The sequence below is a fragment of the Tursiops truncatus genome, chromosome 2 (assembly GCF_011762595.2).
Source record: "Tursiops truncatus isolate mTurTru1 chromosome 2, mTurTru1.mat.Y, whole genome shotgun sequence".
Classification (NCBI taxonomy): Eukaryota; Metazoa; Chordata; class Mammalia; order Artiodactyla; family Delphinidae; genus Tursiops; species Tursiops truncatus.
In genome coordinates, this window is record NC_047035.1 from 167951159 (window position 1) to 167966553 (window position 15395).

At 43.2% G+C, this 15395-nt stretch overlaps 2 protein-coding genes across 8 annotated transcripts in view; one reads left to right on the forward strand and one right to left on the reverse strand.

Moving 5' to 3' along the window:
• The window catches only part of MCM10 (minichromosome maintenance 10 replication initiation factor), a 119942-nt gene that overhangs the window by 94586 nt on the left and 9961 nt on the right, over positions 1 to 15395 (forward strand). The window lies entirely within an intron of this gene.
• The window catches only part of SEPHS1 (selenophosphate synthetase 1), a 30145-nt gene continuing 26720 nt past the window's right edge, over positions 11971 to 15395 (reverse strand). For all 7 annotated transcript variants that reach the window (XM_004313782.4, XM_073801658.1, XM_019933451.3 and 4 more), the window contains one exon: positions 11971 to 13862. In XM_004313782.4, coding sequence (XP_004313830.1) covers positions 13648 to 13862 — 215 coding nt within the window. In that variant the 3' untranslated portion in view covers positions 11971 to 13647. The remainder of the gene's footprint in view (positions 13863 to 15395) is intronic.

The following is a 15395-nucleotide window of genomic DNA, read 5'->3' on the forward strand; positions in this document are numbered from 1 at the left end:
ATCAACCAGGAGGAAATCCAGCCAGAACATAACATGCTTAATGGCATAGTTTCCACTTATTTTATGCTGTATGACTGATCCTTCCACTAAACTGAAGGAATAAAAATTCAAATGTTCAGCCCTAGAAGCAACATGTGCTTTCCAAAAGAGACCTTTAATTTAGTGGGAATCCAGTCCGAAATATTAGAAACAGTTTGGTCATTTTTAAAAAGTGTAATAAATGATTGTATGAAATGTCTAAACCACGGTCTAGTATAACATTTTTTATTTTTTTGGCGGGCCACGCAGCATGCGGGATATTAATTCCCCGACCGGGGATGGAACCCCTGCCCCCTGCAATGGAAGCGCGGTGGGTCCTAACCACTGGACTGCCAGGGAATTCCCTAATTTTAAATTTAGTAAAGAACCAGAATTTTTTTTTTCCCCCAATGGGATGAGTTTGGGGATGAGTGTGTGAAACCATCACCACCATCAAGGACATAAACATCCATCGCCTCTCAGTTTCCTCCCACACTGTTTATCTCATTTGTGTGTGTGTGTGTGCATGTGCGTGTGTGTGTATGTGTGGTAAGAGCACAACACAAGATCTACACTTCTAGCAAATGTTAAGTATAGCTACAGGCACTATGCTGTATTGCAGATCTCCAGAACTGTTTTCTCTTGCATAACTGAAACTTTGTACCCACCTCTCCATGTCTTCCTCCCATATGCCCTGGTAACCATCATTCTCCTCTGTGCTTCTATGAGGTTGACTTTTTTTTTTTTGAGGTTGACTCCTTTAGATTCTACATAGTAGTATCATGTAGTATTTGTCCTTCTGTGATTAGCTTATTTCACTTAGCATTATGCTCTCAAGGTTTATCCATGTTGTCACAAATGGCAGGATTTTCTTCTTTATTAAGGCTGAATAACATTCCACTGTATGTATATACCCCGTTGTCTCTACCCGTTCATCCATTGATGGACACTTAGGTTGTTTCCATTATCTTGGCTATTGTAATAATGCTGCAGTGAACATGGGGGTGTATGTATCTCTTTGAGATCCTGATTTCAGTTCATTCGGATAAATACCTAGAACTGGGGTTGCCCGATCATATGGTAGTTCTATTTTTAATTTTTTTGAGGTACCTTTATAGTGTTTTTCATAGTGGCTGTAAGAGCTAGAAATTCTTCCCATAAGATCTCTTTTCCATCTAATATCTACAGATGGCTGGCTAAGAATGTCCTTGGGGTTTTTTCCTCTCATTTTTAAATTGTTTCTTTATCTTAAAGAGTTACTTTCAGAACGTCTCACCTCGTAAACATGTTTTGATTTCTTGATGATGCCTTGATACAATGTGGTCAAACTGCCTTGGTCAAGGAGAGAAGCAGGACTCAGAATTACTGTAAGCTGCTGCCTGTTTTCTCCAAGGCAGAAAGGAGAAAGGACTGTCTTTGGGCTTCCACCTCTGGATTCTTCATTCTCTTTCCATGATTCCTCCTTACCCACACTCCCAGATTCTTTTACTTAACAGGAGGGCCCTGGGCCTTCCCTTATTAGCTCTTAACCTCATTCCCCTCAAACTTCTCATCCCGTGGCTGGAACCTGACCCTGAACTTGTCGACTGGATCTTTAAGGGTTTCCAGGAGATATACTTGTGTTTATCATAGTTTGAAACGAAGTATCTGGCCTTTGATAGGTACACGAAAGAAAATCTGCATCTTTCTGAAACTTTCTGAGAAAAACCCCGACGGAACGGGAATGGTCAAATAGGTATCTCCTTACTGCCCTCGCGTGGTGAAAAGTGGAGACTGCTGGGAGGAGGCAAAAAAAGTAAATATGTCAATTCAGTCTACCTCTACCTGAATTTTTTTTTTTAATTGAACTGTAGTTGATTTACAATATTGTGTTAGTTTCAGGTGTGCAGCAAAGTGATTCAGTTATACATGCATATATATGTATATATAGTCTTTTTCAGATTCTTTTCCATTATAAGTTATTACAAGATTTTGAGTATAGTTCCTTCTGCTATACAGTAGGTCCTTGTTGTCTATTTTAAATATAGTAGTGTCTGTCTGTTAAACCCATACTCATAATTTATCCCCTCTCCCCCTTTAGCAACCATAAGGTTGTTTTCTGTGTCTGTGACTCTTTCTGTTTTGTAGATAAGTTCATTTGTATCATATTTTAGATTCCACATGTGATATCATATATTTGTTTTTCTCTGTCTGATTTAGTATGATAATCTCTGGGTCCATCCATGTTGCTGCAAATGGCATTATTTCCTTCTTTTTTATGGCTGAGTAATAGTCCATTGTATATATAGACCACAGCTTCTTTATCCATTTATCTGTTGATGGACATTTAGGTTGCTTTCATGTCTTGGCTATTGTAAATAGTGCTGCTATGAACATTGGGGTACAAGTATCTTTTCGAATTATGGTTTCCTCCGGATATATGCCCAGGAGTGGGATTGCTGGGTCATATGGCAACTCTATTTTTAGTTTGTTAAGGAACCTCCATACTGTTTTCCATAGAGGCTGCACCAATTTACATTCCCACCAACAGTGCAGGAGGGTTTCCTTTTCTCCACAACCTCTCCAGCATTTATTATTTGTAGACTTTTTGACGATGGCTGTTCTGAGTGGTGTGAGGTGATTGTAGTTTTGATTTGCATTTCTCTCATAATTAGTGATGACGAGCATCTTTTCATGTGCATGTTGGCCATCTGTATGTCTTCTTTGGGGAAATGTCTATTTAGATCTTCTGTCCGAATTATTTAAAGATTAAGACATTTATCCTTACAGGACTTGAGAGAAGCCTTGGCTTTCCTGACCAATGAGAAATCGGAATGAAATGAAGTTATCTACACCTGTATTTTTAATGTTACCCTAAAATATCCTCATTTTACAAGTGTGTGAAAATCCCTGCCCTCTCTACCACCAGCCATTTACACAATGGTTGTGTGTAAGTTTATGACTGTTAGAAGAGATGAGGAAATCCCTGAGTACTTCCAGTTGTTATCTGCCTTTTTAAAATTAGAGGCAATGCTGGGTTTAAATTTTCCATCTAAGATTCCATTGGGAATTAAAACAATAAATTGTCCTTTAGGTAAAGAGGCAAATGTTACTAGTTTCTTGTTTTGCTTTGTTTTATCTTTAACGTTACTAGTTTTTTAAAATAGCAATTTGGGGGGTTCCCTGGTGATCTAGTGGTTAGGACTCCGTGCTTTCTCTGTCGTGGCCCACATTCAGTCCCTGGTCGGGGAACTGATATCCCACAAGCTGTGCAGCAAGGCCGGAAAAAAAAAAAAAAAAAAAAGGTAATTTGGATCATTTGGAAATTCCGTACGTAAGCATCTTTAGTAATTGTGTTATTAAAATAAAAACAGTTTACAACCATTGAAACAAAACATTAATGGAATGTGAACATTATCACAGGAGTGACGATTTCTTCTTCAGCGTTTGATATTTATTCATTTCTTATTAAATAAAATATTTATTTTCCCCCCTTCAAGCAATGTACTTGGTTTACCCAAATATTGAAAGTAATCTTGAAGACAAATGTTGAAACATAACAGTTTTCAAAATCATCTAAGGAATAGTTTTTCCCAATGTGTAAGATGTTTAAGGAAATGATTTTTTAGATAATAGCCATATATTTGAGCAGCTAAGAGAAATTAGGGGAATTCCCTGGTGGCGCAGTGGTTAAGAATCCGCCTGCCAATGCAGGGGACACGGGTTCGAGCCCTGGCCTAGGAAGATTGCACATGCTGCGGAGCAACTAAGCCCGTGTGCTACAACTACTGAAGGCTGCACGCCTAGAGCCCGTGCTCCGCAACAAGAAAAGCCACGGCAATGAGAAGCCCACGCAAGGGAGAGCAGCCCCCACTCGCCACAACTAGAGAAAGCCTGCGCACAGCAACAAAGACCCAACACAGCCAAAAATAAATAAATAAAATGAATACATTTATAAAAAAAAAATTAGGACCTAGGAAAACCTTGGATTAAATTGTTCAAGTGTTGTGCACACTAAGAAAATTTCATTATATGAATGAGAAAATGTAATCAATTCCAGATTGAAAAATGCCATTTCCTTTTGAGAAAAACAGATATGACTATAGGCCACGTTATTTGGTAGCGAGTTTTTTTTTTTATTTTATTTTATTGGAGTATAGTTGATTTGCAATGTTATGTTAGTTTCAGGTGTACAACAAAGTGATTCAGTTATATATATACATATATTCATTCTTTTTCAGATTCTTTTCTCATATAGGTTATCACAGAATAATGAGTAGAGTTCCTTGTGCTATACAGTTAGGCCCTTGTTGGTTATCTATCTTATATACAGTAGTGTATATATGTTAATCCCAAGTTCCTGATTTATCCCTCCCCCTTGGTAACCAGAAGCTTGTTTTCGATATCTGTAAGTCTGTTTCTGTTTTGAAAATAAGTTCATTTGTATCATTTTTTAAAATTAGATTCCCCATGTGAGTGATATCATATGATATTTGTCTTTCTCTGTCTTACTTCCCTTAGTATGATGATCTCTAATTCTCCATCCGTGCTGCTGCAAATGGCATTATTTAGTTCTTTTTTAGGGCTGAGTAAGTGAGCTTTAAAGTGCACTTAAGGAGTTCCCTGGTGGCCTAGGATTCCGGCCTTTCACTGCTGCGGCCGGGGTTCAATCCCTGGTCGGGGAATCCGCAAGCCAAAAAAAAGCACACCAGAAGCCAGCACACTTGCCATCTACCTGCAGCTCTGCTGTTGAAGGACCGTTCAGTGCTCCCAGCAAAAGCCAGCCCTCCCCTTGTGCATCCCTTGTCTTGATGTTTCTCCTCCTCTCCTTCTCCATCTTGTTGGGTCCTTCCCCCATCAGCATACAACATCCTTTTTTCCCCCCTATTTTATAAAAGCTCCCGTTGGCCTCACCTCTCCTTCCAGCTGTCACTCACACTTCTCTATCTTTTTGCAGCAAAGCTTGAGAAAATTGTATAAATTCACTGTCTTCAATTTTTCTCATCTCATTTTCTTTGGAAGCCAGTCAATCTTTCAGCCTCATCATTTCACTGACACTGCTCTTGTCAGGTTCACCAGTAATCGCGAGCTCGTTGAGCATCCAATGGTCAATTCTCCTTTCGAAACTTACCGGACGCCTGAGCAGCTTCGGACCCAGTGAAACACTGAAGGGGCCACTTCCTGCTCTTTCTCAGCCTCCTCTGCTGGTTCTTCCTCATTCCCTGGGCTCCCCATTCAGTCCTTTTGTTGCAGGAAGGGGGACCCCTTCCAGGGCCCGAGAGTGGGCTTTTGTCTAACACTCGGAAATGAACTGCCCGAGGAGACACACGTGCTGACAAAGCAAGAGACCTTGCTGGGAAGGGGCGCCCGGGCGGAGAGCAGGAGGGTGAGGGAACCCAGGAGCACTGCTCTGCCACGTGGCTCGCAGTCTCGGATTTTATGGTGATGGGGTTAGTTTCCCAGTTGTCTCTGGCCAATCATCTTGCTTAACCCGTCGTCTGCCTCAGGGCCGTTCTGGTGGCTTGCGCAGCTCTTAGCCAAGATTCTAGCGCGAGGGTTTGTGGGAGGTTAGCGGGACATATTGTCTCCCCCCTCCTCCTTTTTCCCCACCCGAATGCTTCTGGGTTAGTTTTATAAGACATACTATGGGCTGGGGTCTCCTCCCTCCTTGTGGCGCCTCTCGAATGCTTCTGGGTTAGTTTTACAAGACATAGTATGGGCTGGGGTCTCCTCCCGCCTTGTGGCCCCTCCCGAATGCTTCTGGGTTAGTTTTACAAGACATACTATGGGCTGGGGTCTCCTCCCTCCTTGTGGCCCCTCCCGAATGCTTCTGGGTTAGTTTTACAAGACATACTATGGGCTGGGGCCTCCTCCCTCCTTGTGGCCCCTCCCGAATGCTTCTGGGTTAGTTTTACAAGACATACTATGGGCTGGGGTCTCCTCCCTCCTTGTGGCGCCTCTCGAATGCTTCTGGGTTAGTTTTACAAGACATACTATGGGCTGGGGCCTCCTCCCTCCTTGTGGCCCCTCCCGAATGCTTCTGGGTTAGTTTTACAAGACATACCATGGGCTGGGGTCTCCTCCCTCCTTGTGGCCCCTTCCGAATTCTCCCGGTTAGTTTTCAGCGGCAGCACCATGTTCTTTATCGGGACCTCGTGATGTGAGACAGCTCAGGCCAGCGGTTATCATCGTGCCTGGCCCAGGCGGGTGGTTTCGGTCAATGGTTGCTTAACACTTTGACATCTGTCTTCTATAAACTCTAGTTCCCTCGGTAATCTCCGGCCTCATGATGTTAAGTTCCTTCTGTAAACTGGTGATCCCTAAATTTATATCTCTGGCCTGGACTCTCCAATAAATTCCAAACCCTGTGTATCCAACTGCCTACTTCACGTCGTCACTAGAGTTTCGAACAGACATCTCAGAACAGAATTTCTGACCTTCCCTCACAGCGGAGGCCCCTCCAGAAGATCTGTCCATGTCCTAACCCCTGGAAAGGGTCATTGTGACCTTGTTTGGAAAAAGGGTCTTTGCAGATGTCGACTGAAACGAAAATACATAGGAGAATTATGTTTTATTCGGCGGACTTGCTGGCCATAAGCCCAGGAGAGAGAGAGCCTCTCAGAGAGGTCTGAGCGACTGTAAAGGAGGAGGGGCCAGGATATAGAGAAGTTTTTGCCAAAAGAAAACCAAAACCAAACCAAAACCAAACCCAGGTAGTTGGAACGTCAAAAGACTACCATTAGTTACAGAAAAACGAGCTGGCCCAAGTTCATGAATTTAGCACTTTTCTTTTGTATGGGAAGATGCAAGAGTCTGGGCTCCTTGAAATCATTCCTCTGATGTGCACCCTAACTATCTAGGGCTGGTATCCCGTGTTTTCTCCACCCTGAGTCCCCTCAGGGCGCACAGTCTGGGGCGGCTGCAGTGACTGCTGGAGGATGGCCACAACATCCTTTGTTTCCTGATATGGAAGGTGACGTTTTTTTGTCCACACAGATGTGATTAAGGATGTAGCCGTGAGCTTATCCTGGGTGAGCCCTAAACCCAAGGAAGAATCTCTCCAGGTGACTTTGACATATCACTACCCTCACTCCCATCCCATTGAGAACCACTGATTTCTGGCGTTTTTGTGGTGAAGGTAGGGTAGGGAGGAAGGAAACAAGAAAAAAAAAATCGCACACGCACACACACACAGCACTTATTTCCATTCCTTTAGCTCTGACTTATAATTTCTGCATCTGTCCCATAAAGATCATGGTCTTCTCTTATGAAAATAATTTAAGTAAAACAGCATAAAGATATTTCTAAGGGCACAAATATAATTAAGCTGTGTGTTGAAGTTATAATACAAACCTCCTATAAATCATTTCCAGACAAAGAGATGCAAGTTTATTTTCTCCAAGCCCATTTCTGGTGTCAGCCATAATTAAAACAAGTCTGAAGAGTTGAGAAAACGTGTGGTGCAGAGAGGTTTTTAATCTTTCAGGAGGAACTAGAAACTAAAGGCTATATATGTACAAATTCAGCAGAAAAGGAAGGATAAAATTATCACTTTATGGAATTGTTAGGATTGAAAAATGTCAAGAGGACGAGGGTAAATTGTCCAACATGAAATGAAGATAAATCAACCAACACAACTTCACACACTTCTTGGGCACCGAATTTGTGCAGGGCTGTCTGCAAAGTACAGGGGGAAATAGAGAGGGATGCGGGTCAGCATTCACGTTAGCAGAGGGTTCACAGTCTAGTTAAAGAGGAAGACAGTAAGCACCTGGCAAGGGCTTCAGGATCTGTACAAGGCATTTCTCCACGGGGAGTACATGCAGCCAGAGGGGACAGGGGACAGGGAGAGAAGCTGGTACCAGAGACCCTGGGAGCTGGTGGGTCAGAGGGAAACACTATAAACCAGGGGAGGGAAAGATCCTTAGAAGATGTGTCAAGTCCAGAATTTCTCTGCCGTTTTACAATTCAAGTATTTGGGGATTGGCTGTTTCTCTAAAATACCACTTATAACCTGCTGGTTTATCCTTGCACGTCAGAAGAGCAGACTATGCCACAGGGTACCTGTGGGCCCAGGCTTGCCAGGTGCCCAGGGCTCAGCAGTGAGTGATGAAGAAATCTTCCTCCCAGCCGGCCCTACTTGGCAGGGCCGCGTAAGCAATGCTTGTTAATTGATTTTCAGTGAGTGCCCTACGTACGAACCTTCAAGTGTCGAACTTTCCCAGATGAGAACGTGCGTTTTCGTGTCCAATCACGTGAGTTAGTTCACGTGTCCGGCATACACTGTCATGTGAGCGCATCCTCTACAAGTGGTTGCGCTTTTGTGTACTTTACAGTACTGCATAGAGTACAGTAGTACAGTATCTTTATTTCAAGCTAGATCTGCGAGAGGACAACCTCATTGAACTTGCTGTGCAACACGAGCTTACTAATGAAGATCTGATGGAATCTGCCTCCAGAGAAAGGACGAAGAGAGACGAGAGGAAGAAGTAAACTGAAAAACTGAAGAGATTCACGACGCAGGAGACGGCAAGGGGATTTTCTGTATTTGAGGAGGCACTGTGAGTTTCTGAGGCACGGGACCTGAACGTAGACTGGTAGACGAAGGTTGCAGCAGCCATTCAGAATGCAATCCAGTGCTACCGTGTCATCTCTGATGAGAAAAAAAGAGCTACTACCCAGACATCCCTGGATCGTTTTTCAAGAGGGTAGGTAGACTTGAATTCAGCAAGGAACCAGAACCTGTGCCATCCACGTCAGGCGTGCGTGAAGTTGCAGCTGGCCCTCTGTCTCCTATCGCTGACGATCCTTCAGCTCTACCATCGCCCACCTCCTCTCCCTCCTCCAGTCAGTAACTCTTCTTGCCAGTTCACTCGATGCCAGCCCCTGGATGCCAGCTGTTGTACTGTACTACTGGGCTTTTCAAGGTACTGTACTGTAAGATTAAAAATATTTTCTTTCTTTCTTTTTTTTTTTTTTTGCGGTACGCGGGCCTATCACTGTTGTGACCTCTCCCGTTGCGGAGCACAGTCTCCGGACGCGCAGGCTCAGCAGCCATGGCCCACGGGCCCAGCCGCTCCGCGGCATGTGGGATCCTCCCGGACCGGGGCACGAACCCGTGTCCCCTGCATCGGCAGACGGACTCTCAACCACTGCGCCACCTGGGAAGCCTGTTTGTTTTTTTATGTATTATTTGTATGAGACTATTCTAAACCTATTACAGTACAGTACTATATAGCTGATTGTGTTAGTTGGGTACCGAGGCTAACTTTGTCGGACTTATGCACAAATTGGACTTACGAATGTGCTCCTGGAACGGAACTTAAGTATTGTGTTTGAGCCAACACTTGTCGCCTCGAACAGGAGTGAACATTTAGGTTTGCAGCATTTCAAGGATTAGTGTTCAACAAAACTGAAGGTGAGTGAACTGGAGACAATTAGAAACATCTTCAATATTTCTGTTTCAATGCCTGAGTATCCTACAGCCATACAAGTGGATACTACATGAGGGTTGAAGTGATCGGGGATAGTTCTGGCATTAAACATGATAAGAAATTAGGTCCAGGGTATATTAAGTGAAAAGAAACATGTTGCACAACAATATATCTACTATATGCCAATTTTTAAAAATCTCCATTACCCGTTTGGCATTTCTCTTAGTTTTGTTCACCTCCATTATTTCAGACTCTGGAAATTCTCTTTCATTCTTCCCTTAAAATATAAAAACTGCCATGAAAACACTATGGCCGGAGGCAAGGCAGTCTGCCCAGCCGAGGACAGTGGTGTGACGTCCTTCACCTGCCACTTAGTGTCACCGTGTCTGCAGTCTACCTATGTGAGTGGCTTGGTCACCACCAAGCCAGCCTGTGTATGTATATATGTACGAATGTGTGCCTGCTTGTGTTATACATGGAGAGGAAGCGAGTGTGGTAAAATGTCAACAACTTCACATTTCTAGGAGAGTCCATTCTGTTTCTTCAACTCTTCCATGTTTAATTTTTTTCAAAATAAAAAGCTGGGGAAAAGAAATAAATGTTCCCTGGACTTGAAGCACCACCCCAAAACTTCTTAATGTAGGTAGACTTACTAGACCGATTTCCCTGGCATAAGGTGGCCATGGCCACTTACTTTTATAACTTATTATTTTTAATTTTTTTACTTTTTTTTTTTTTGGCCGTGCTGCATGGCTTGAGGGATCTTAGTTCCCTGACCAGGGATCAAGCCCGTGTCCCCTGCAGTGGAAGCGTGGAGTCTTAGCCACTGGACCGCCAGAGAAGTCCCCCCGGCAATTCTTGAACGTGTCTAGACACCTGTGAACTCCCCATCTCACTGATGGTTTCACTGGATGAAGGCCAGACGATCCACCGACTCCCAGTCTTTCAAGACACGGAGACTAAACCAGAGGCAAAATGACATTCTGATGCTCCACTTTTAAGACTAGGGCTTTGGGGGTTTTCCTGGTAGGCCCTGGCATGTTTAATAATTGCGTGGTTCACTGTGGATCTTTAATGAGAAAAGGTACAAATTACCGTTCAAAGTAAATTATATTGTCTACACAGCCATTCCCTAATAGAGGGAAAGGGTGAGTTGGTGTGGAAATGAGCAGCTCAGGGAGATATATACACACTTACACACACACACACGTGCACACACGACAGTTAAGTATCTGAAGCATCAACATCTATGCTTGCTTTATTACTTCTAAAAATTAAGAATAGTCTAGTATAGCTATTCTGCTCTTTCTTTACAGAATAACACTGTAAAATTTAGAATTCAGATGAACTCTTTCAAGGGTAATGCTGAATTCAGGCTGGAAACTGCTGGCTTATACGTCTACAATCAGAATGATTTTGAAACACTCGCATTTATAAGGCATGCAGAATTTGGAAACTACAATATACGAAGGCATGCAGAATTTGGAAACTGCAATTTACTAAGGCATGCAGAATTTGGAAGGCATGCAGAATTTGGAAACTACAATATACTAAGTTATTTAAAAATACTGAGCCCCAAAGTACATATTGATTAACATAGTATTTGTTTCTTTTCCTGGACTGAATCACAATAAATCCTTCAACACAGCCTGTGCAATTAACAGACCCAGCTTTGATACTCACTGGCAAATGACTCATCTCCTGAAAGAATTACTGAGCTCCCCAGGGTCCAGGCTCTGTAGGCTGTCCTCACCAATGCTGTGCATTCTAACAAACTGTATCTTTGGATGCCAAAACATCATAGGGTTGAAAGGCAGTAAATCTCTATACCAAGATGAACATGCCTCAGTGTGGAGTTTTAAAGTGCTACCAGAAAGTCAAATAATTGCCTATTTATTAACTGTTCACCGAATTTTAAAATAGTCACCATAGATTTTGCCAAGAACTCAAATATTCAGTGACAATCACTTGATTCTTCAAAGAACGTGCAAGATAACTTGGGGGGTTTTCTTTGTTTTGTTGGACCCAGATGTCAATAAACAGACTGGTCAAGACTTGAAAATTCCCGGAAAAGCTTGTGGTAAAAAGCAAGGTCTCTCCCTCCCTCGGTGCCTCTGCAACGAGTGTGCCTAGCCACGCAGGGCTCTCACTTAAGCAGGCTTCCCTAGTCTCCCCGCCCCCCCCCAAATTCTGATGCTGTTGGCCTGCGGTGGGCCCAACAGTTTGCCTGGGACAAGCATCCCCAGGTGATTCTGATGCAGGAGTGACGTGGACTCGCTCTCTAAGAAACACCCCTTTAAAGCCCCGTTCTTCCAACTCGAGTACACGGACTTCTAAGTACCCAGCATTTTCTTTATAAACATGAATCTTCACGAAGATGACTTCCTCAAGTGCATCATTCAACTGGCTCACTTCCTCTCAGCAGACCTGCCACCAAGGAAACCATCAGCATTCAAGACATGATCAACATTGAAAGGAGTTCAGATTTAGCCGCCACGCCTGTATTTAAAGAAAGAAAGAAAAAAAGCTCAACAGTATGTTTCTCTTACTCAGGTTTCCAACACATTTTATTTTGCAGACCACCTGCTTGTAGCTTTTGAGGACCAACATGGGTTTCAATTCCTATAAAACGTCCAATTAATTTCAGTTCTGCGGCAGCCCCTCGGTCCCGCGCACCGAACTTATGGCTTGAGTTCCAGTAACACGTGCGAAGAGGCTGCGCTTTGGCCCCTGAAGAAGGACGCGTCCAGGGTGGAGCCTCTTCCAGGGCTTCGCCTCCCAGGTGGTGGTTTCCTTTGGCAAGAAGTCTGGCTGTTCTCTCGGCTTCGGCGCCTGCAGGCAGGAAGTGCTCAGAAGCTTCCAGCGCAGACGCGTGAGGCATCAGTGCACTTGTGCTTGAGGACAGGAGCCCCCTCCGACTCATTCCGTAGGGGAAAGTATACGGAAGCCTCTGTTTTTAAGTTAACACCGATAAACACCTTTTTAGATTGCCTATTTGTTCTAGAACTACAAAATTTACCTCAAGAAAATATAGGTCCCGTGAAAGACTTAAAAGTTTTATAAAACTAAAATCTAGTTTTCCCCCAATAAACTGTATTTTAGCCAAAACCCTCCCGATGCTTCTAAAATAATACTAAAAGGGGCATCTGATTATACAAGAGCAATAACAAAAATTAAATATTTATTTGAATAACAAGTTGGAAGTCCGAGCTGCACAGCTGGCGATACGCGTTTCCACACAGATCACAGGAAGCGTGCACGGAAAAGTACTGGCGCAAAGGACAAAATAATGCTAAGGATCAGGCTAAATAGCTGCTGATTTTAAGAAATCAAAAGGCCTGAAATCACCATACAAAATATAAAATGTATTAAACACTACTATCCACAGAACAGTCTTTATTTTTGATTATATTTAAAAATTATTTGTGTAGCTAATTATATGTTGACTTGTAAATGAGTATTATACACGAAGCCCCTTTCGGAGGGCAATTCCTTGCTGCGCTATCGAACATCTAATTACATTGCAGAAAGTGTCCTTTTTTGCTATCGATAAAGAAAACAGTTAATATTACTGTAAGTATTAGGAAGGCTACAAATAAAAGAAGTAACATTTCTTTTTTGTCTTCAAAGTGCTTCCCATGCAGAGTTAAGCACTTGCCTGGTTTAACTGAATGCACTCTTGGGTCAAAGAGATGCTATGGAATTAGAAGACTCAAAGGACTCATGCAACCCTCTCGCTACTGGGATACCATTTTGTCACTCACTCACCAATTCTGTCTTTCCAGAATACCATTCCAGACACTTCAAAAAGGGTCAGACCGATAATGATAAATATACACAAAATGAAAAGACACAAACTGCTATTTGACACTACAATGGGTAATGTCTGTGCTACGTGAAAGCACCTTTAAAAAGAGCCTACTCGGCAAGAGATAAGTGTCTAAAGATTCAAAATGAATCAACAGTATTGGATAACAATATAATTCTCAACTCAGAAGCTGCCTCAAGATTAGGTGCATCTTCAGTTAATGTAACGGGAAAAAAAGGCAATGGATTTTATTTGATTAATTGCATCCACTCACAAATCGACCTAAGGTCACCAGATGTGTAGACACAATGAGATTTTTTTCATTGTTGTTTATAGTCTTTAATTGAAACGATGATAAAGGAAATAGAGCTATTTAAAAACAAAACCACACAGCTGCCTCGGCCTAGATTAAGAGGTGGCACCAGGTGTGGGGTTCACATTCTGGGTGGCCACCTGTGGCGCGACCTCGATGATCCGGGGTTTGTCGATGATCCTGGCCGTGCGGTTACCCTTCTCCACGATCCCAATAATCCACGCTTGGTGGCCTTCCCCGTATTTGGGGGACTTTATCTCTGCGCAGAACCGAGCTGCCTGCTCACGCGGTAAACAGATTAGAAGGCCTCCTGGCAAAGGGGAAAAGAAGAGAAAAGGATGACCGTTAACTGTGATGCTATGTCTGCAGTTTCCCTGCCACCATCCCTCTAGAAAATGTCTGCACTGAGCTACATTCTACGAAGAAGCCGGCTGCACTGCCTTCACCTCTTCCACACTGCAGAGTCATTACGCAGCTCCTTGGTCAGCTCCTACTGTATTTCAGAACACACACGACAGAACTTAAATCATGAAAACGCCCCACCTGAGAATCGTCTGACGCTGTGGAGGTAGCAGTGAGGTGTCTGAGGCTCAGTGATATACGTGGAGGCTATCTTTTCCAGGCTGCGCTGAAAGGATTATTTAAAAACAAAAGAGAACTCCTTTTCTATTTGATTCTCTACATGGAGTCCTCATTTTACAAAAAAAAGGCTTTTGGTATATATATACTTTTTAAATTTAAAAATTAAGGTCAGGAAGAAAGTGTGCGTGCCCCAAAGTATCTGGGTTCTGTCACTGGTTCTGTCATTATCTTCAAAATGGAAAAAATATAAGATATATGAAAAGAAATCTTCATTGGTACTTGAGTAGCTAGGCTAGAATATTTCATACATTTGTAAGTAGAAGAAACACAAATCAGGCAAAAGTATATACTACACTTTTACAAAAAAGGAGAAACTTCTCATATTTGAATAGAGACAGGTTGCATTAGTTGGGAATATTCGTTAGTTTGTTCCAACTGATTCCATGCCCTCCAGGCGGCAGGAGCTGTTCTACTAGCAGTTCAGTTGCCCTCCTGGAGCTTACTTCTAGGAAATGGATTTCGTATCTATTTCGAAGCCAGGAAGTGGCAGGATCCTCTCCACTGCCATGAGAGGCCCACCAGAGACCCCAGGCCCCCCTAAAGGGCTGGTGCGTGGTTGGGGCTTTGTGGTCTTGGCCTCTGGGGGTCAGAACTTCTCACGACCGGGCCCACCCCAGACTGACTTAATTAGGTTTCCTAGGGGTCCAGTCTAGGCATGGGTATTTTTCTTAATGCCCAGGTGATTCAACTGTTTTACCAGGGTAGGGAAACTACTGAGTTATAGAAAAAATAAAATAAGAAGTAAAAGAAACTAGGGGGAGAAAAGAGGGGTGAGGTGGGGTGGGGGACTGAAAAGATGAAACAGAGATCCAGGTAAAAAGAAGAGAGAAAAAAACGGGACCAAAAAAAAAGGTACTTTGGAGACATAGTATACTATTTCATCTCAAAACAGCAATTTTAGACTTATTTTTGCAAGGAAAAAATGCAGCCTCTTCAATGTAACCTACGGATACATGGGTTATTTAAAATGCTGAGTTGTCAATGGAAACAATGACCTATTTTCCCCATATCCGCCCTCCTTCCCTCCCATTCCATCACCAAACACACAAACACTGGACTGAAAATGACACTGCGCATCACAGGCAGGACGGCAGGAGACGCTGCAGGGGGCTGAGAACCCTTGCAGCCAAAACCTCATGTGGGGTTGGGGGGTGGGTGTCCAGCTCCTGAAGCTGGCTTCCTCCTCCTCGGGGACATCCCA